The sequence below is a fragment of the Malus sylvestris genome, chromosome 13, assembly GCF_916048215.2.
Source record: "Malus sylvestris chromosome 13, drMalSylv7.2, whole genome shotgun sequence".
In the NCBI taxonomy this organism is placed as follows: domain Eukaryota; kingdom Viridiplantae; phylum Streptophyta; class Magnoliopsida; order Rosales; family Rosaceae; genus Malus; species Malus sylvestris.
The window spans coordinates 37,491,778-37,513,363 of record NC_062272.1 but is presented as its reverse complement, the minus strand read 5'-3'; the positions used below and the strand labels follow the sequence as shown (position 1 = coordinate 37,513,363).

Genomic DNA, 21,586 nt, shown 5'->3' with positions numbered 1-21,586 from the left:
TTTAAGGGTTGGTTTGGTATTGCTGTGCTTTGAAAAAAAACTGCTGTGAGAATATGCGGCTGTGAAATAAAGCCAGTAGAGTGTTTGGTAAACTTTTTTGTGAAAGTGCTTTTGGAAAAAAAAGCAGGATGATAGTGTGTCTTTTCATTAAAGAAGCACTGTAGCTCCGTGTGCTTTGAAAAAACTGGTTTTTTTTCAAAGCAGCAAATAGCAGCTTCAGCTTTTCCTTTGATTTTCAGCTTATTCTCACAGCAGCTTCCAAAATAAGCCCTTTTTTTTCAGTTTACCAAACACAAAAATGACCCTCAGCTTTTTTTCACAGTGGCTTTTTTTAAAATCACCTCAATCCCAAACGGGGCCTAAGTATGTTTGATCAAAGCCTCCTTCTACATTGAATGAGAGCATTGTAAATTCATCAGAATTCCCTTTTGTTTTTACTATGTTATGAATTTAGAAAACAACTCCACCTGTGTAAGTTTATCTTACATTGCCGGTCCCAAACCCAGGTAAAGGAGGAGGGGTAGGGCGTCAGGTAGTCGACAGCCGGCACTCCTCAGTTATGTCGAATCCTTATGAAAATGAATCCAGAATGAAATCGCGCTAAAGCTAGGGCGTCACCCGTAAGTGGCGCGCTATGTGGCCCGAGCACAGTGATAAGTGAGCAAGGGTCGCTGTATCTCCATCGGCACCCGGATGCAGTGTTAAATCAGTAAGGGGGCCATAGAAACTTCTTTTCGAACGACTCCACTCAAAGTTGTTTGGGAGCATATGCTCCTATCAACTTTACACAGGACACACAAAAGAAGTACTTTGATCCTATTGGACGGGGGAGGGTGAAGAAGCTAGGACAGAAGGGTAGAGTTCAAGAGAGTAGAATGCGTTTAGGAACGTGGAATATAGGAACCTTAACCGGAAAATCTATGGAAGTAGTGGAAGTTATGGTGAGGAGAAGGATAAATATTATGTGCCTACAAGAAATTAAGTGGGTTGGTCTTAAGGCAAAGGATCTAGAAAACTCAGGGTTTAAACTTTATTATTCGGGCACAAATAGAACGAGAAACGGTTTTGGCATCATCGTGGACAAGACCTTGACGCAAGATGTTGTAGATGTCAAGAGGGTAGGAGATAGAATCATGGCAATCAAGATTGTAATAGGACAAGAACTCATCAATGTGATTAGTGCGTACGCACCTCAAGTAGGGTTGGATACGAGTTCGAAGGAGAAATTTTGGGAAGACCTTGGAGACTTGGTGCAAGGAATTGCCCGGAGAAGTTATTTATAGGAGGAAATTTAAATGGACACGTGGGCAGGGAGACAAGCAACTATGGAGGTTTTCATGGTGGCCATGGTTTTGGGGAAAGAAACGAGGATGGGGAAGCTATCTTGGATTTTGCAATGGCATATGATCTCTTCTTAGCCAACACCTTCTTTAAGAAGAGAGAAGAACATGTAATCACCTACAAGAATGGGTCGTCAAAAACACAAATAGATTTTCTTCGAATGAGGAAAGGGGATCGTATAACTTGTAAGGATTGCAAAGTTATACCAGGAGAGAGCTTGGTTAATCAACATCGCTTGTTGGTGATGGATGTACATATCAAAAGAGTGAGAAAAAAGAACAAGACTTGGAAGTGCCCAAGAACTAGATGGTGGAATCTAAAAGGAGAAAAACAAGCCATTTTCAAAGAGAAAGTAATCACCCGGTGTGGGTGGGATAGAGAGGGGGAAGCTAGCCAAAGGTGGGATTACATGGCTAGTTGTATCCGAAAAGTAGCAAAAGAGGTATTAGGAAAGTCCAAAAGCTCTGCTCCACACCAAAAGGAATCTTGGTGGTGGAATGAGGAGGTACAAACAAAGGTGAAGACTAAGAAGGAATGTTGTAAAGCCTTATACAAGGACAGGACCGATGAAAATGGTGAAAGGTATAGAAGAGCGAAGCAAGAGGCGAAGAAAGCTGTGAGAGAAGCTAAGTTAGCGGCTTATGACGACATGTATAAGCGACTAGATACCAAAGAAGGAGAGTTAGATATCTGTAAACTAGCTAGAGCAAGGGAAAAGAAGACAAGGGACCTAAACCAAGTGAGGTGCATCAAGGATGACGATGGAAAGGTTCTTGCTATAGAGAATGCGGTCAAAAACAGATGGAGAGGTTATTTTCATAATCTTTTCAATGAAGGACATGAAATGAGTACTTCTTTAGGGAAGTTGAGTAACTCAGAATAATGTAGAAACTACTCTTTTTATCGTCGAATCAGGAAGGAAGAAGTGGTTGTACCTTTGAAGAAGATGAAGCATGGAAAAGCAGTGGGCCCAGACGATATACCGATCGAAGTGTGGAAAGTCTTGGGAGAGACAGGTATAGCATGGCTCACTGACCTTTTCAATAGGATTTTGAAAACGAACAAGATGCCAAATAAGTGGCGAAAGAGCACTTTGGTGCCTATCTACAAGAATAAGGGCGACGTACAAAATTGCATGAACTATAAGGGTATTAAGCTAATGAGTCATACAATGAAGCTCTGGGAGAGAGTCATTGAGCATAGATTGAGGCAAGAGACACGGGTTTCGGACAACCAATTCGGGTTCATGCCAGGGCGCTCAACCATGGAGGCAATCTATCTCTTACGAAGATTGATGGAAAGATATAGAGATGGGAAAAAGGATTTACACATGGTCTTTATAGATTTGGAAAAAGCGTATGATAGGGTCCCAAGAGACATTCTTTGGAGGATTTTAGAGAAGAAAGGAGTACGAGTAGCATATATCCAAGCTATAAAGGATATGTATGAAGGAGCAAAGACTGCCGTAAGAACTCATGAAGGACAAACCGAAAGCTTCTCTATAACTGTAGGATTACATCAAGGCTCATCCTTAAGTCCTTACCTTTTTGCGTTGGTAATGGATGAGTTAACAGGACATATTCAAGATGATATTCCTTGGTGTATGCTTTTCGCAGACGATATAGTGTTGATAGATGAAACTCAGGAAGGGGTAAATGCGAAGCTTAACCTTTGGAGAGAAGTGTTGGAATCTAAAGCTCTTCGCCTAAGCCGATCAAAGACAGAATATATGGAGTGCAAGTTCAGTGCAAATGGAGGCCAAAATGAGTTAGGGGTGAGGATCGGAGATCAGGAAATACCAAAGAGCGATCGTTTTCGCTACTTAGGATCTATCTTGCAAAAGAACGGAGAATTAGATGGAGATCTCAACCATAGAATACAAGTTGGATGGATGAAGTGGAAGAGTACATCCGGCGTGTTGTGTGACCGTCGTATGCCACTGAAGCTCAAGGGAAAATTCTATAGGACGGCAATAAGGCCGGCGATGCTGTATGGCACAGAATGTTGGCCGGTGAAGCATCAACACGTACACAAAATGGGTGTAGCAGAGATGAGGATGCTTCGTTGGATGTGTGGGCACACGAGAAAGGATAAGATTAGGAATGAGGATTTTCGAGGTAAAGTAGGAGTAGCCGAAATTGTAGGAAAATTGAGAGAAAATTGGTTACGGTGGTTTGAACATGTGCAAAGAAGACCTACTGACGCTCCGGTTAGAAGATGCGACTACGGGACAGAGGTTCAGGGCCGAAGGGATAGAGGAAGACCTAGGAAAACTTTGAAAGAGACTCTAAGAAAAGACTTAGAGTATTTGGATCTAACGGAGGACATGACACAGGACCGAGCACAATGGCGTTCTAAGATTCATATAGTCGACCCCACTCAGTGAAGAAGGCTTTGGTGTATTTAACACAATACGTTGAAATGAAGCAAAGCTTATTTATTGATATCTCCGATAAGTTACAAATATGTACATATACATGAGTCAAAATAAACAAACAAGAGGGAGCCTTCACAAAGGTTGCTTAGGCGAAGTCTCAGCAGTCGGTAGAGCCCCAGAAAGAGAAGGCACCGGAGGGGTATCATTCGGAGCCTCAGTACTGGACAGAACCCTAGAAGGAGGAGGCATCGGAGGTTGATCATTCGGAGCTTCATTACGCGGTACAGCCCCAGAAGACGAAGGCAATAAATGCCTTTGGAACAAACCCACAAACCGCTAATGATCAAGTAAAACCTGACCATCATATTCCTTCATCTGGTCAAGCTTCCTCTTCATGTTTGTAGCATAGTCATGTACGAGCCGGTGCAACTGTTTATTCTCATGCTTGAGTCCTCTAATCTCCTGTTTAAGACTCATCACTTCAGCTGCCAATGATTCAACTTGGCGGGTTCGAGCAAATAGGCGTTGGGCCATATTAGACACAGAACCTGCACACTAAACACTTAGAGCCAGAGAATCCTTAACAGCAAACTCATCAGACCGTTTGGAAAGTAGTCTGTTATCTTTGGGAGTGAGAAGGTTCCTGGCCACCACCGCAGCAGTTATATCATTTTTCATCATGGAATCCCCAACGGTAAGAGGACCAGTAAGGGATAAGAAGGATGGGCGCCATATGTTGTCTGGATAAGGCGTGGCTGCCTCTTCAACAAGGTTCAAGTCAAAACGACGGTCGGAGGGGCCAGACATTTTCAAAGGTGTTGAAGAGAGAAAAGGTCGGACAAATCAAGATCTTAAAAGTGCAAGAAGGGAGCTTCTATTGGTGAAGATTCAAGTGTGCTTTGGAACTTAATGCCAGCCTCTATAAAAATCTGCACTCGACAGAGCTTCAGAAATCGAAGAGGCGCCTGCCCAGAAATCGAAGAGGCGTTTGCTTTCTCAAAAGTTGGGCTGCTCAGAGACCACGAGGGCCGATCTCAAAAATTGAAGAGACGTTTGCTTTCTCAAAAGCTGGGCTGCTCAAAAACCATGAAGGTCGATCTCAGAAATCGAAGAGGCGCTTGCTTTCTTAAAAGCTAGGCTGCTCAGAGACCACGAGGGCCGATCTCAGAAATCGAAGAGGCACCTGCTTTTCCTAGCCTTGTCAGCACCTGTCACATGCACACTCGGCTTTGCTGAAATTACGGGCATTCTGTTGAAGATTTCTGGTGAAGTAGAAAGCACGTGAATCTTACTGTTCAATCATCCACTTTCCACACGCACTATCAGCTCATGGGTACCACATATAACTTTCCCAAAGATCTCTGACAAAGTTTAGACACGTGAAGCTTGCAGCTCCCACTACATCACTATGACCAAGAAGGGTAAAAGAATAGCAAAGAAACAACACTAACAAAGTTTAGACACATAAATTTTGGAGGTTTAACTACCATATTATTACCCACAAAGGTAAAGGAACAGCACCACTGCTGGATAATTGGAAAGTCCCTATGTGTCAACCTCTGTGCTCCGTGGCAAGGTAGACTAGCAAACATGCCCAACCTTTACTCACATTCGAGAAAACACTCCCAACAAGATTGCTTGCTCCAAAATTGAAGAGGCACCATCCTCCGAATCTCGAGAGCCAGACTCCCAACATGATTACTTTCTCAAAAAATCGAAGAGACACCGCTCTCCGAATCTCGAGAGCCAGACTCCCAGCATGATTGCTATCTAAAAAATCGAAGAGGCGCCGTTCTCCGAATCTCGATAGCCAGATCCCCGACAGGATTGCTTGTTCGAAAACCGAAGAGGCACCGCTTTCTCAACTTCGAGAGCCAGATCTCCTTGGATAAAGCTTGTCTGTAATCTTCACACGCAACATCAACTTTCCAGATACCACATACCACTTTTTCAAAGTGCTCTGACACACATGAAGCTGGCAGCTCCCACTACCGTGCTATGACCAAGCAAGGTAAATGAATAACATTACTACTTGTTGTTAGGAAAACTCCTATATATGTCGACCTCTATCCTCAACGGACAGGCAGACCTGCAAAAATGCCCAACCCTTCCTCATATCTGAGAGGGCACTCCCAACGAAGCCTCTCGAAATACTCAGCTTTCTTTCCCCCCGATAATCACTCTACAAACAAGCTACACCAGAGCAAGAATATCTCATATCATCAGGGTTAAAAGCAAGAGTATCCCATATCATGCTTTTTCCCTGTCTTTTCCTTTGGCCTTGTTCTTACCTGCAAGACAAGGAGAAAGAGAGCAATCAGTCAGCACTTGGAATCAAGCTTCTAGTCAGGAACTGACTGCCTGGAACCCCTTACCTGATTACTTACCTGGCATTGCTCTCGAGTACTCATCTTCAACATCTTATGCTTCCAGAGAAGATACCACATATGCCTGAGGAACAGATAGGGAAAGTGAGAAGGATACAAGAAAGCATGTGGAGACAAGCATAACAGAACACATGCTGATACATCCACTACTTTGTCAATAACAAAAGTATCCCATATCAACAGGGTCGAACGTACTCTAGATTTGATGGACTTGTTTTGACCCTCAAATTCTTCAGTCGGCCTTATACTCTGGAGGAAACCAGAAAATCCTCCAGCCCAGTTCAAGAATAAGCATGTGGAAAGTTACTTCTTCAAAAGCAAAAGTATCTCATATCATCTATTCTCCTTTTCTTCTCTTTATCCTTCATGCTGCTTGCAAGATATGGAGAATGAGAACAATCAGCCGGAACTCGAAATCAAACTTCTGATCTGGAACTAATTGCTTGGAGCTCTGATTGCTTACCTTGTCTATCGCCTCTTTCAGCAGATCCCCTAGCTCGGTGACTTGGGGGACTCCTACTACATGGTTTGTATCACGCTTGACCAAGCCTGAAACTACAAGTAAGCTTCAAGTGAAATTGATACATTACCTTGTGCATCTCCACCAGTTAAAGATACCACCCCTGGATGGAGGAAAAGTACTTCCAGAGAAGATGCCACATCTACCTATGAGATAGATAAGGCAAGTGAAGACGAGAGCTTGAACCTATGTCATTTGTACTAAATCATTCACTTGTACTCACTAAAGGAGAGCTTGAACCTATGTACTTGTGTAAACCCTTCACAATTAATGAGAACTCCTCTACTTCGTGGACGTAGCCAATCTGGGTGAACCACGTACATCTTGTGTTTGCTTTCCTGTCTCTATCCATTTACATACTTATCCACACTAATGACCAGAGCAATCTAGCGAAGATCACAAACTTAATACTTTCTGTTGTACCAAAGTCCTCACTGATTTTGTGCATCAACAATCCTTAAGTTCTTACCTTTTTATGTTGGTAATGGATGAGTTAACAGGACATATTTAAGATGATATTCCTTGGTGTATGCTTTTCGCAAACGATAGAGTGTTGATAGATGAAACTCAGGATGGGTAAATGCGAAGCTTAACCTTTGGATAAAAGTGTTGGAATCTAAAGCTCTTCGCCTAAGCCGATCAAAGACATAATATATAGAGTGCAAGTTCAGTGCAAATGGAGGCCAAATGAGTTAGGGGTGAGGATCGGAGATCAGGAAATACCAAAGAGCGACCGTTTTCGCTACCTAGGATCTATCTTGCAAAAGAACGGAGAATTAGATGGAGATCTCAACCATAGAATACAAGCTGGATGGATGAAGTGGAAGAGTGCATCCGGCGTGTTGTGTGACCGTCGTAGGCCACTAAAGCTCAAGGGAAAATTTTATAGGACAGCAATAAGGCCGGCGATGCTGTATGGCACAGAATGTTGGGCGGTGAAGCATCAAAACGTACACAAAATGGGTTTGGACATGTGCAAAGAAGGCCTACTGATGCTCCGGTTCGAAGATGTGACTACGAGATAGAGGTTCAGGGCTGAAGGGGTAGAGGAAGACCTAGGAAAACTTTGGAAGAGACCCTAAGAAAAGACTTAGAGTACTTGGATCTAACGGAGGACATGACACAAAACCGAGCGCAATGGCGTTCTAGGATTCATATAGTCGACCCCACTTAGTAGGAAAAGGCTTTGTTGTTGTTGTTGTTGTATGAATTTAGAAAATCATTAATTACCGAATTCTTGTATAGATTGCCATTCTAACCAGTAACCACTACTACTAACTACCGACAAGGAAAATAAAAATCTGATCAAGAAACTAAACAAGGGAAACGATTGAGGACCCTAAATTCAACTTGCTTTCGTTGCAGTGGCTTTCGAAAAGAATCAGTGAGAAACATATGCAGTTCATCAAGCACTGATAGAGACTCTGACACCCATTTCATCAAACAGTTAGCAGGCGAGTTTTCACATGCATTATCAATTGATAATCACTTTTTTTCCACAACTTTTTACCAAACTGCAGCAAAAGCAACTTGGTTTTCACCAAGTAAACAAATTAAAAAATGAAAATAAAAATCGAGAACCCAATTGGTCTCCATCCATTTCGGAATCATGGAAATTACTTAATGAGAGAAAAAAAAGACCAATAAAAATCCATGCATAGTTCAGATTAATACAACGCAAAATCAGATACCTGTATGGGTTTTGAATGAGATTCTGCTTCAATGGAAGAGGAGGAATTCATTCACTGGGAAATGGGATTACACTCGGAGGGCAGTGTGGTTAATGGTTACCGGCATGGTGATTGTGAGCGTGGGGCGGAGGTATGTGAAGAAACTAGGGTGGGTTGAAAAACGAAAACCGAAAAAAACCAAGCTGAAAACCAAACGGAGACCGAAAAAAACCAAATTGGAAAAAAATAACCGAATCGAATTTGGTTGGTTCAAAAACCGAACTGCACCGATATATGAAAATCATGTATAAATCCTCAAAACCTCGTGGCGTGAGAATTCAGACCCCTTCCGTCCAGGTTGGGGATAGTTGCTTCAAGCCAACTTGACTGTGGATTTTGTGTTCCTATAATTGTACGAGTATGTTATCTATAGGTATTCTAATATTAAATGCTTTATAAAATTTCTAAAGTTTACAAACCCTAGCCGTCACTCCCATTTTGAAACACTCTCTCCGTCTCCTCCTCTGCTTTCTTCCTCCCTGCTTCCTCAATCTCTCTCTCTCTCTCCTTCCTCTCTTCCTCCAAATCACTCTCTCTCCAGTCTTCTCCTATCCTCCTTGCGGATTCCTTCTTCCAAACCATGATTTTCCCTCACCCCTTTCGAATCGAAACTGTCACAACTCATCCTAAATTATTACTATCGACGATGTAAAATGATGGTTTTATCCTTGGACGTTAAAATTGTAGTGTGTGTGTGTTATGCTTTGAGACTTAGATGACATTTTCTTTGGTTGGTTGGTGACCCACGTGGAACACACATACACACTTTCACTCTTTCTCTCTCTCTCTCCCCTTCCCGTGCACTCTCTCTCTCTCCTCCCTCTCGATTTTCTCCTATTTCCGTCAACCTTGTATGAATGAACGTCAAGTTCACCATTCACGCACGGATCAACGTTAAAAAGGTAAGGTTCTTGTTCCCTACAAGCTCCTGAGTCCATTCATACCATTATTAGGACCTGAAAACCTCAAAAACCCTGAGAACTCTAACCTCTGATTTGGTGCATTGTTCATGCACACGTAAATGTGAAGGTTTCAGTTGATTTTAAGCTCACATGGAGCTTTAGAAGGCCCTCACGAAGCTCGGAGAAGAAAAACCAAGCGATTTGGACGTCGGGATCGTCAGTTTCAAGTTAGGCTGATTTTCCTCAAATTTCTCTGGCGAGATTCCGTGATCTTTGGGGATTTAAACAGATAAGGAAATGTTCTACAAGTTAAGAGCTTCAATTTGGTACTAGTTTCATGAATTTTGGTTGAAAAATGAGTGAGATATCAAGGTTTAAAGAAATTCCCAGTTTCCGGCACCGGCAACGGTTGCCGGAGTTCTGAGGTTAGGGATGACGGAATATTCCTAACGGAGTTGGTTAGTTTTAACGGTTTCTGTTACTTTTAATGAAATATTCTTAACGGCATCACTGTTACCGTCAGTGTGCCTGGCACGTGCCCACGCGTGGGCGGCATGTTTGGCCGTGCCTTGGTCGACGCGTGGGTGGTCAGAAATTTTTTCTAAAATATGGGGATATTCGTGAGGTTGTGTAGATCACGTTGGTATATTCAAACACCCCATTTGATCATTGTATGAGAAGTTATTAGCTAGCTTTGTCTATGTGCCTTAAATAACATTTTTATAGTTATTTCGCATATATGGGAGGCTTATCCCGAGGACGAGCGCAGTCAAGGGTGACTCGAGGGCTACGACCCTTCGACATACCAGTGAGTGGGCTTTTGGTTTTCAGTATATATTTATATACTTGATATTTTCCCAGAAAATGCGTTTAAATGAAAGTATGCTTTGAATGCCATGCATCTAAATTTATATTTCGTATATGAATTAGTATATGATACATATATATTATTATGGTGATGTGGACGCTCAGGTAAGCCCAGGTGAGTTATGAATTGTGAATGTGATTAAGATGATGATTAATTGAGAAGCTTTGAGCTCATAAACCTGCACCTAGGGTGTTAATGATTAGTCAGAGATATGACATAGGTCTGTTATTATAATGTCACCTCCCGCACCATATGCTCACATTAGATCCAAATTAGGTGCACAATCTAGTCGTACAAACCATCATAGGTGGTTCTAACTCGTAGGTGACTAGCAATTTATCGCTCAGCTATTATGAGAGAATAGTATCGAGCATAATTATATTACACCCAGTCTTTGTTGGAAATATGCCCTGAAAGTCAATCTTTGGAAGAAACCTTTCAGGACAATGAATGGATGTATAGATGATTCTTGTACATCAAATGGCATAGATACTAATTAGGACTATCTCAACACACGATATATGTCCTAAATAGTGAATCCATGGACAATGGATTGATGGAAGAAGTAATCTAATGATGTTAGACTACAAAGACCTTCTTCACATAACCACCATGTCCAAAAGGTTCCTGGTCATAGGATTGTCGGAGGGATACTGACAATGCATAGACTGGTACATACTATGTCCGCTTCAATTGGAAGGATGGAAAGTCTCGTCCCATTCGTGTAGTGACACTAAGACAGGTATGTAGGTGCTCATTAAGGGAATGAGTTCACTGAACACAATCAAACGAGAGTACTTACATGGAGGTCTACTCACATGTCAAGCAAGTAACTCTAATGGTTGGAATAATGTAAGTAGTCATTTGACCTGAGGCATCATAGTTGTCTTGTGGTTAGGTACTTGATCTTTGATTATGTCAAAGTCACTCCATCCGCAGATGTCCACGGCATAGTTGGGGTTAAGCCACTTAGTCATGGAGGCAAGTGAATGCGCAACAAGGAATCTCTAATCCTCGTTAAGAGAGGATGAATACTCTAAGATATGATTCGGGAATCTTCGGCCGAAGTATCGAGCGTAATAAAGGAAAGCGTGCCTATACGACTCAAATGAATCATATAAGAAGGAATAATCACATTAGGGGTTTGACATAATATATCCATACCCTAGTAATGTGATTGAGAGTATTGTTTTAGAGAAGGATCGAATTACATTGTAATTCCAACTGAATAGGTTCTCCGAACAAATTCTACATTAACTTGGGTAGCCATGATATATGGTTAGATGTCACTCATGACTTGTGAGTTCTTCTAGATGATTAAATGTAGTCGTCAAAGAAGAAAGAGAATTAAAAGTAAGTTTTAATTCACTAAGTGATTGGATTAAAAATAATCAATTGGATTGGTGCCAATCACCTCACTGCCTTGCTAATTAGAACCTAAAATGATTGTTCACCAATACACTCTTGTAGTGAGTAACTAATGGATGATGGAAATAATTAATTGGATTAATTAAGTGTTGTGATTAATTAGAATGTCTAAAGAAATCATAAAAGCGATAAAAGATCGTTTTGGGCTTAAAGAAAAGTTCGGGTCTAATTGGGCCCATTGGGCCTAAACCCATTGGGCTTTTATTCAAGCATATGATGACTTGAAATAATAAAAGCACAAAGCCCAAACAACACTAAAGGGGCCGGCCAAAGGAGGGAGCGAGAGAGTCAAATGTTGACTTGTTTCTTTTTTGTTATAAAAGGAACTTTATAGCACAAAGTTTTATTAGGGTTTTTGAAGTGTTAAAACAACAAAAGAGAAAAAGAAAATATCTCTCTCAACACTCAAAGGGCCCGCCACCAAAGGGGGGTTTAGCTAATCATCTTCTCACCATTTTGGTTATTCCTTCATCCTTCTCACTACTCTAGTGGGTGAGGATCTTTAGAGGTCTTCAACTTTGGAGACTTAAGGAGAACCAAGGAGCACTCATTCTAACAAAGTGGAGGAGGCAAGGAGGGAGGCTAGGCTCAAGGAGTTCCAACAACAAAGGGCTTGAAGGTGGTCCATCCTTGGTCTAAAGTCTAGATCAAGAGGTATAAAACTACTCCTACACTTTGTTCTTCAATAAATTGTTTTTGATGCATCTTACATAAACCTATGCATCTTGAAAGGGATTTGCATGACTATAGCTTTGATATTATTTGATAACATGCTTCCGTTGCTTTCGTATATAAATTTTGAATTGTATATGCATGCTAGTCACTAGAAATCCCACATGAAAACTCATTATTTTCCCTTCAGTCTTGTCGTACAGGCCCCTTTTTAGTGGTTCCGACTTATGTGCAGTGTAGTGCCATATAGGTCATAGTAGTGACTCCGGCTAGATTGACTAATGAGCTATGAATTCAGCCGTACAGATTTATGCAGAGGTTCCGACTAATATGTTATTTTAGTGGTTCTAACATATATAAATAATTGTAGGACATCTTATGGTACTGTATAATTAGTACTCGTCCTACTGGACTGCACCTAAACTTTCTATGCTCTGATTAGGAGTATTTACACTTATATCTCACTCTTATTTCTTCTTGTTTATTAGTACACATTAGTAGCTTTCGATTTTTGTTTATTCGTATAACTCTTATCTTTATCGCTTCCGCACTGTGCACATGGCTACGTCACTCTCACGTGACGGCCAACATGCCTTGATCTCGATCGGGGTGTGTCAGGAACCCCCTCCAAATTGGAAGATTCTAATCCAAATTTTCCGATCTCTCACAGATAATTTTCGATTCAACACAAATATGATTTGTATTGTGGTTTTGTTGAATTAAAATGGGTTTTTCTTTTAATTATTTTGTTGGGGTTTTTCATATTGTTCATATTTTGGGGCTTTCCATATTGACATTTGTTTATTTTTCGATCTCTCACATCTGTTCATTGCTTCAGGAAACCATGGATTTCAAGTGGTTGTTGCTGGGCATCATTTCGGAAATGCAAGTGTGATGGCTCCTCGTTCACAACAATAATTCTAGATCCTTGTTGCAATGATTTGTTTGTGCTTTTCTACAGCTAGAAGATTCACTTAGGAATTTTTTAAGGAATTTTTTCTTAGGAATCAACAATATTTTGAATTGAATCATTTGGGACGTTTTAAACTGAATCAACAATGTTTTGTTAGGATTTTTTTTTTGTTGTTGAAGAAAAAAAAAACCCAAACCAGGCCGAAACTGAACTGGAAAAAAACCGAAAAAAAATTGAACCGAACCAAAATTTTGGTTCGATTTCGGTTTTGGCAAAAAACCAAACTATTTCAAACTGAACCCAGCCCTAGAAGAAACAGGGAAAATGGGTCAATTAAAGAGGTTATTTATTTACTTTCTTTTTTACAAATAATTGAATAATTTACATTCCACTAGGGAAGGGTGAATGATCATTATCAACAAAGGTTGTCACATTTTGTCCTTAATTTAATGTATTTTATCCTCTGGTACTGAGAAGCTACAAAAGTGCCCTTGGTAGGATAAGTAGAAATCCTACGTGGACATTTGTATCCTTGTCACTCTTTGTCCTTTTTCTCGCCTTACTTGATACTACGTGACCTTATGAACACGTAAGCACGAATGAGACGTAAATCGAACGCGCAACGACCAATTTACTCACTTTTCCCCAGGGGGCAAAATGATAATTTTGCACTCTCAAACTTGTTTTTCGAGACAATAGTGGCCTCTCAGTATTCAAGCATGCTGAAAATGGTACCAGGTGGAATATTCTGTAATTAAAATTCAATATATGCTTGACTAACTAGTTAGCGTCATCAATTAATGAAGATCAAAATTGTTAGTTTACCAAAAGCAAGAATAATTAATTATACTTGGTTTACTGAAGAGGTCATAGTTAACTAACGTCCAGTTCAATATACATGTCAATTTGCAAACCCTAGAGACCATAAATCACATGCAAAGGAATAAGGTGTTAGAGATATGCCTTGAAAATCAATCTTTGGAAGAAACCTTTCAGGACAATGTCTGAATGTATGGTTAAGTCTAATACATCAAAAAGGGTAAAGTCAATTATTAGGACTATCTCAATGAACAATATACGTCCAAATAGTGAGTGAATGGACAATGGATCGAAGGAATAAGTAATCTAAAGATGTTAGACTACAGAGACTTTTTTCACATAACCATAATGTCCAAAAAAATCCTGGTCATAAGAGTGTCAGAAGGGCATTGACAATCCGGATAGACCAGTACGTGCTATGTCTGCTTCAATTGGAAGGATGACAAGTCTCAAGCCATTCGTATAGGGACACTAAGACACGTATGTAGGTGCTCGTTAAGGGAATGAGTCCACTTAATGATACGACCAATATTGCATACATTTTAACGCCCTTTAGTTTTTATTCTTGTTATGTTTTTGAGTGAATTTAGTCTGTTTCACTTAGTTTTATGTTTTTCTTAGATTTGAAAAGTGAAGATGAAGAAAGAAGAAAAATGAGCACTTTTGCGATTAAAATGAGTTGGCATGCTGGAAGCAGAAGCTGTTTGTGATCAGTCAACTTTACGGATTAAACTGTACTTCCTCAGAATGAACCAGCTGTTGAGCCTTATACCATTGGAAAGATATGAAAGTTAGCTTTCAGAGGAATTTTACGGTTCGTGATTCCGAGTTTCCTAGAAGACGTTATAGTGGGTTTTGTACCGGATGTCCGCCAGCAAGATTTTACGCGGGATTTGCAAAGAGATTTCAGATTTACAAAGTTTAACTAAAGGAAACAAGCAGAGTAAAAAAAAAGGAAGCTTTTAGAAGAGTTAAAGACTATTCTAAACGGTGCATAGCTAATATATTTAATAGTTTAGTGTGCCACATCATCAACGAACTAATCCAAGTCAGAAGATAAATTCAAGAGTCCCATTCAAGTAAGTATGCCAGCAATTATTCAGGAAAAGAAAGAGGGCAGACCGGGGGACTTTAGGAGGCGGACAGAGAGAGTTTTTGGGGTTTTTTGGGGGTTTTCGAAGGTACAGAGAAGAAGTCGCAGCAAGGAGTGAAACAGAGTCGCCGATCACCTGGGCAATCCATCATCATCGTGTGGAAGTATTTTATGTTTTTCATAATTGTAATTATGTTTTCAGATTTTATGAGTAACTAAACTCTTTTTCTAGGGTTAGGATGATGCCCTAGCATGAATGTTTATGGTTTTTAATGTTATTCATTGGATTTCTAGATTCTTTTAGATGAATGCTTAATTACTGTTTGAATTGTTACTCTTTGTATGAGTTCTTTGATTGATCACCTTAGGGCTTTGCATCTAGTAAGATTGGAAGGTGAATTTGAGGCTGAACTAGCAATATAATTCAATTAGCTTCTTGTGGTTAAGTGTGGTAAATTACATTATTGCTTGACAAAGAATAATGGTTTGCTTGGTTCCCTTGTTTTCTAGAGCGTAAAGAGTCCTACTTGTTAAATTTATGCCTTACCCAGGATAGACTGCATGTTAGGATATATGGTTAGATGTCACTCATGGCTTGTGAGTCCTTCTAAATGATTAAATAAGTAGTCATCAAAGAAGAAGGAGAATTAAAATAAGTTTTAATTCACTAAGTGATTGTATAAGTACTAATCAATTGGATTGATACCAATCACCTCACTGCCTCACTAATTAGAATCTAAAACGATTGTACACCGATACACTCGTGTGGTGTGATAACTAAAGGATGATGGAATTAATTAATTGGATTAATTAAATGTTATGATTAATTCGAAAGTCTAAATAGATCATAGAAGCGATGAAAGATCATTTCGGACTTAAAGAAAAGTTCGGGTTCATTCGGGCCTATTGGGCCTAAACCCATTGGGCTTTTATTCAAGGATAGAGTGGCTTGAAATGATAAAATCCCAAAGCCCAAAAAAAAAATCACTAAGAGGGCAGGCTGTTAGGGTGAAGAAAAGAAAAGGTAAAAGTCAATTTGTTGACTCACTTGTCCCACCTCTATGGAGGAGTTTGAGTGAAAAAGTATTTTAAGGGCTTTTGTGTATTCTTTTCACATATAGAGAAAACAAATCTCTCTCTCTCTTTCTCTCTCTCTCCACACACACACACATAGCCGGCCACCAAGGGGAGAAAAAAAACTAATTATCTTTTCTCCTTTTGGTCATCCACTCATCCATCTCACTACACTAGTGGGTGTGGATCTTTAGAGGTCTTCTACACTTGGAGGCTTAAGAAGAACCAAGGAGCTCTAAATCTTCGAGGTGGAGAAAGCAAGGAGGGAGGGTAGACTCAAGGAGTTCAAAGAACAAAGATCTTGGAGGTGATCCATCCTTCGTCTAAAGTCTAGATTATGAGGTATAAAACTCAACCTTCACTTTGTTCTTCAATATTTTGTTTGATGTATCACTTATGAACCTATGCTTCTTGAATGAGATTTGCATGACTATAGCTTTGATAATATGTGATAATATGCTTCCGTTGCTTATGTATATAAATTTAGAACTATATATGCATGCTAATCACTAGAAATCCCATAGAAATCTCAATATTTCCCTTCAAATGGTATCAAGAGCCAATGTTTATATTTGATGTGTCATTTTGGATTTTATGCATATGGGTTTTGATTTTGTTTTTAACATACTAGTTCTTCATTCTAGATATGTTTATCTTTTGTTTTTAAAGACTTGAAAAGTTATGTATGCAAAAAGTGTTTTGGATACATGAATGAAGAGTGAGTTTTGAACAAAAATCTGGGGCTTTTCTACTATAGGGGAGGGTACGGTTTTGGGGGTGTTTTTGGGCTTGTATTTGTGTTTCTTTTGAGTCACACACACACACACACACACACACACACACTCTTTTAAACTAGAAAGCCAAGGTCACTTTTGTTTTTGGTTTGAAAAACCACCATGAAAGTGCAAATCTTGAAATTGTTTTCATGGTTTTGTTCTTGGTGTTCATCCTTTGCTTTTGTATTTGGGTATTAAACTTTGTTTCAAGAACTTTCCTTGATTTCCTCCATCCTAGACTAGACTAGGACACCATACCCAAACCATACCATTAAGGTCAACAAGTACAAAAGGTAACAAGGAAAAGTATGGGCTCTTATTTTCTTTTAAAGGCTTTTTAGCCAAAATGGTCATTGATATTTGCACAACTCCTCACTTTGGTCCGTGAGATTTGAAATCAATAGAATTGGTCATTGATTTTGTCCACAATCAATCATTTTAGTCCTTGGATAAAAAATTATGTTAAATAAGGATCAAAATGATAAAATTAACCTCAATTTAATAAACAATAGGCCAAAATGATTTGACAAAAATTGAGGATATTTTTGTCATTTTACCCTTATTTTATGGAGATTTTTCATGGAAGGCCCAAACAATTGATTGTGCACATACTTAGGGACCAATTCTATTGATTTCAAATCTTAGGGACCAACGTGAGGAGTTATGTGAATCTCATGGATCATTTTGGCTAAAAAGCCTCTTTTGAAATAATGGGAAAAGTTTGACCTTCTCCCTCTCCCCATCACCATAATCGGCCATACCTATTGATGAGACCTTTGTGGGCTCTTTTGTAATTTTAAAAAGTTGATTATAAACAAATCCCTTGGTGGATAAGTTCAACGACTCAGCAAGAGTGCGGAATTGAGTCTCTCGTTTGGTGGATCTAATCTACTTTCTAATATTTGCGGTTTCACCCATAACTTTTTATATTTGCATTTTGGCCCCACCTCACTAGAGGACAAAAATGTATTGATATTTTATTTTTGTTTGTAGTTTAAACTCATTATAAAATTATTCCCATGTGTACTAAATCTAATTGTTATGTTGCATTCCAATTTAATTATCTAATGTGATTAAGTAGTTAGAAAAATGTTTGGCTATGGACTTGTGCCTTAAACAAAAATTGAACTATGTGATAGGCTGTTAAATTCAAATGGTTTGAACCTTGGGAAAGTGTTTTAATTACCAATTCAATTGGACCACAACACGTTAGACTTTAATTTTTCTCTCCCCCTTAGTATATGGTAATTTGTAGGAATGTGTACAAATCAGTTTGTGATTCTTATTACTTCTCTATTAGTTGAATCCCTCTAGTGCTAGACTACAGTTTCTTTAACTTATGGTAAGGAGACATTAAAAGGGGTTTTAATGAGACTAAGAAATGTTGGGTCCAATGCCCTAATTAGCAATGAATGATTGTCTTTCGTTTCTGATGGCTCAATGAAAAATATTTTAATTGGATTGAAAGTGCATAATTAAAACGACACTACCTTCCCTAGATCTTATTCAACAATGTTGACTCATTGTTGAATTAACCTTATAAGTCCATAGTCATCCAAAGAGTCTAAGATAACTATAAAGTCCAAATTCAGAAGGAATGCAAAACTTCTCTTAGTAGTATATATACATCAAATAGGAATGATGAGGGTTCGAGAAAATCTTAGGGTTTCTTCATCTTCCTCTTCTTAAATTTGGCCGCTTACATCATGGGTGATCATCTTCCTGTAATTCCTTGGTCGTTTCTAGCCAATTTGAATTCATCTCCTTTGAAGTCATCCTATGCATATCGAGTTTCTACGGTTTCACCACAACCTAAGATTGATACTTTGTTGGTGCCTACAATAAAGGGTGGTTTAGTCTCTATTCAGATTTCGAAAGATTCCTATCAGAGGAGTCTTGACAAGTGCACGCATAATCTTGTGGGTAGAGTCTTGCTGCAAAAAGGAAATAAGCCATGGCCTACTTAGGACATGGTTATTCGTTTAAAGAAGTTATGGCCTTCCTTGCAATCCTGGTGGTCCATCCCTATGGTGAAGGCTTTTTATGTTTTCCAATTTGCAACCCCAGAAGATATGCAACACGTTTAGGTAGGTGGTGTTATTTCTCTTCAACCTGGCAACTTGAGGTTTTACCAATGGACCCCTAATTTTTCCCCAAACAATTTCAAAAACACTACTGCACAATTATGGGTCTGGTTTTGGGATCTAGGTCTTGAATATTGGGACCCCACAACCTTATTTGAAATTGCTGAAGGAAGATTTTGTGAAAACATGTTCATTTGAGCAACATCATATAGCATGCAATTAACAATTAAAGACGGAATCATGCTTGCATGCACTTAAAAACAAAACATTACCCATGAAATTCAAAGCCTAGTAGATTGGTGAACCAAAACTCAACTCAAAACAAAGTGAGTTGAAATCATACCTTTGTAGATTCCTCTTTGCATAAGCAAAGGCTAATCACCCAAAGAGAGGGCCTTCATTCCTTGCATCTAAAATCTATGGATTTGGATGGATGAAAAGGTTTCTCCAAGTTCCCAAAATTGAGAACCTCTAAGTATCTTCACCAAGGTTAGATTGGAGAAGAAATGAGTGACCTTGGAGTAGTTAGTATGGCTAGATACACCCTCCAAGGGGCCGGCCTCTTTAGAGAGAAAAGGAGAGACAAGTTCTCACCAATTTTCTCCAAAAGAAACCCTTAATGAATTTTGGCTATAAAGTCATATTTATACCTTAATTCATTGGAGTGGCAAACTTGTAAATAAGTCCAAAACCCACTCCATCTCTAATATGGCCGGCCATTGGGATATTTTTGGACTAATTGGGCCTTTGTGAATCATTATTCATTAAGTTGTCATACAACTTAAGTTAATGGACTTGACGTTCAAAGCCCATTGGGCCTTAAGGTCCAAAACTATCCCGAGGTCTTTAACGAACTTATTTGTTTGATTAATTAACATATTAATTAATCCTTTCCATATATAATTAAACCATTTAATTATTCTTACTCATTTCCATTGTTTCTTCAATCTCCACCTTACACGGTGTACGATCCATTAGGTTCCTTTTAGCGAGGCAGTGGGCGATTAAAACCATTTCAAATCGATTGTGAATTGAAACTTACTTTCAATTCTCCCTTTAGTGATTATACACGTTTAGGGCTTCCACAAACCATGAGTGACACCTAGCAGCATATCATGGTTACCCAAGCTAATCAGAAGAGGTGGAGAACCTATTCAGTTTAGGACAACAAATGCAATACGATCTTTCTCTAATACAATACTCTTGACCACATTGTTTGGTTTGATAGTTTATTTATTCATGTCTACTATCCAATGTGATTCATGTGCTTATATGATTACCTTGAATGTGATTTGGAACGACTTCCTAAATCTCATTCATACTCTGGCGCCAGAGATTCTAAATTATATCATAGAGTATTCTCCCTCAAACGGTTTGAAGGTTAGAGATCCCTTGTTGCGCATTCACTTGTCTCCATGGCTAAGTGGCTTAACCCCAACGATGCTGTGGACACCCCGATGGGTTGACTTTGACATAATCAAAGATCAAGGACTTAACCACAAGACAACTGTGATGCCTCAGGTCAAATGACTACTTTGCATTATCCCAACCATGAGTTCTCATGTGACATGAATATGAGAACTCTTCGTTGATCGTGTTCAGTGAACTCATTCTCTATTGAGCACCTACGTACTTGTCTTGATGTCACACACACCAATGACTCGAGACTAGTCACTCTCCCTGAGAGAAGACACAGGACGTACTGATCTTAACGGACTGTCAATGCCCAATTGGCAATCCTATGATCAGGAACGTTTAGGATGTGTCTACGAAAGAATGGTCTCATGAATCTAACTTCTTTAGATCGTATTCTTCCAATCACATATTCCTTGGACTTATCGTTTAAGCATATAACATTTATATGAGACGGCTCAAACAATAATCTTTGCCCTTTATATTTAAACTAGATTAGTTTAACATGTGAAATGTCCGTAAAGTATCATCATATGATTGGTTTTAGGGCACATTTCCAACAATCTCCCACTTGCACTAGAGCCAATCAGCTTGTTCATCAGTGATGATACCTCTTATGTAGTCATTTCATAAATGGCTGAGTAGTTGGCCTAGACAATGGATATCTATATGTTATCCATAGAAGCAACCTTGAGAATAACGACGTCACCATTATACATGATTCTCAATCATGTGGTTCAGTCTCTCATATGAGTTCGGATCTTGATGAGACCTTGATTCCCTGGCTTGAGCTATCGCCCCATTAGTGTCATACACTTTCTGGTTGGAACCGAATAGAGAGTTCATAAATGAACTTTCCCATCCAAACAACATTGTTGTAAACTTCTATATGGCAATATATTTTGCATTCATAATGGAACACACTAAAGTCATTACTTTAATGTTACCATCCAAATATCTCTTTAGTCATAATAAAGAGATATCTGTTTATCTCTTCATTCATAATGAAGAAACATCCAATGATGGATTAGATTCACAATCTAATACATTTACGCTTCCATTACGTTACTCTAATTCTTCCTCGATCTTTCAGGAATTTATCCTTTAGTATTTCTTAAATACTTAAGGATTCACTTGACAGTTGCCATGGTTCTGATCCTGGGCTTGCACTGACATCATCTTGTACCTG

General features: G+C 39.2%; 1 protein-coding gene across 1 annotated transcript; it reads left to right on the top strand.

Annotated features, from left to right (window-relative positions):
• Positions 1–2,745: 2,745 nt before the first annotated feature.
• Positions 2,746–7,832, top strand: LOC126596452 (uncharacterized). Its single transcript, XM_050263036.1, has 2 exons — positions 2,746–3,605; positions 7,681–7,832. Exons 1-2 carry the CDS (start codon positions 2,783–2,785, stop codon positions 7,797–7,799), a joined length of 942 nt encoding a protein of 313 aa, XP_050118993.1. The 5' UTR covers positions 2,746–2,782; the 3' UTR covers positions 7,800–7,832.
• The last annotated feature ends 13,754 nt before the right edge of the window (positions 7,833–21,586 follow it).

What these genes read in the sequence shown, in the direction of transcription:
- LOC126596452 (XM_050263036.1), top strand. Translation starts at nt 2,783, where the DNA reads ATGTATGAAGGAGCAAAGACTGCCGTAAGAACTCATGAAGGACAAACC. An exon ending in CCGAAGGGATAGAGGAAGAC is followed by an intron (nt 3,606 to 7,680) that starts CTAGGAAAACTT and finishes GTAGAGGAAGAC; the next exon opens with CTAGGAAAACTTTGGAAGAG.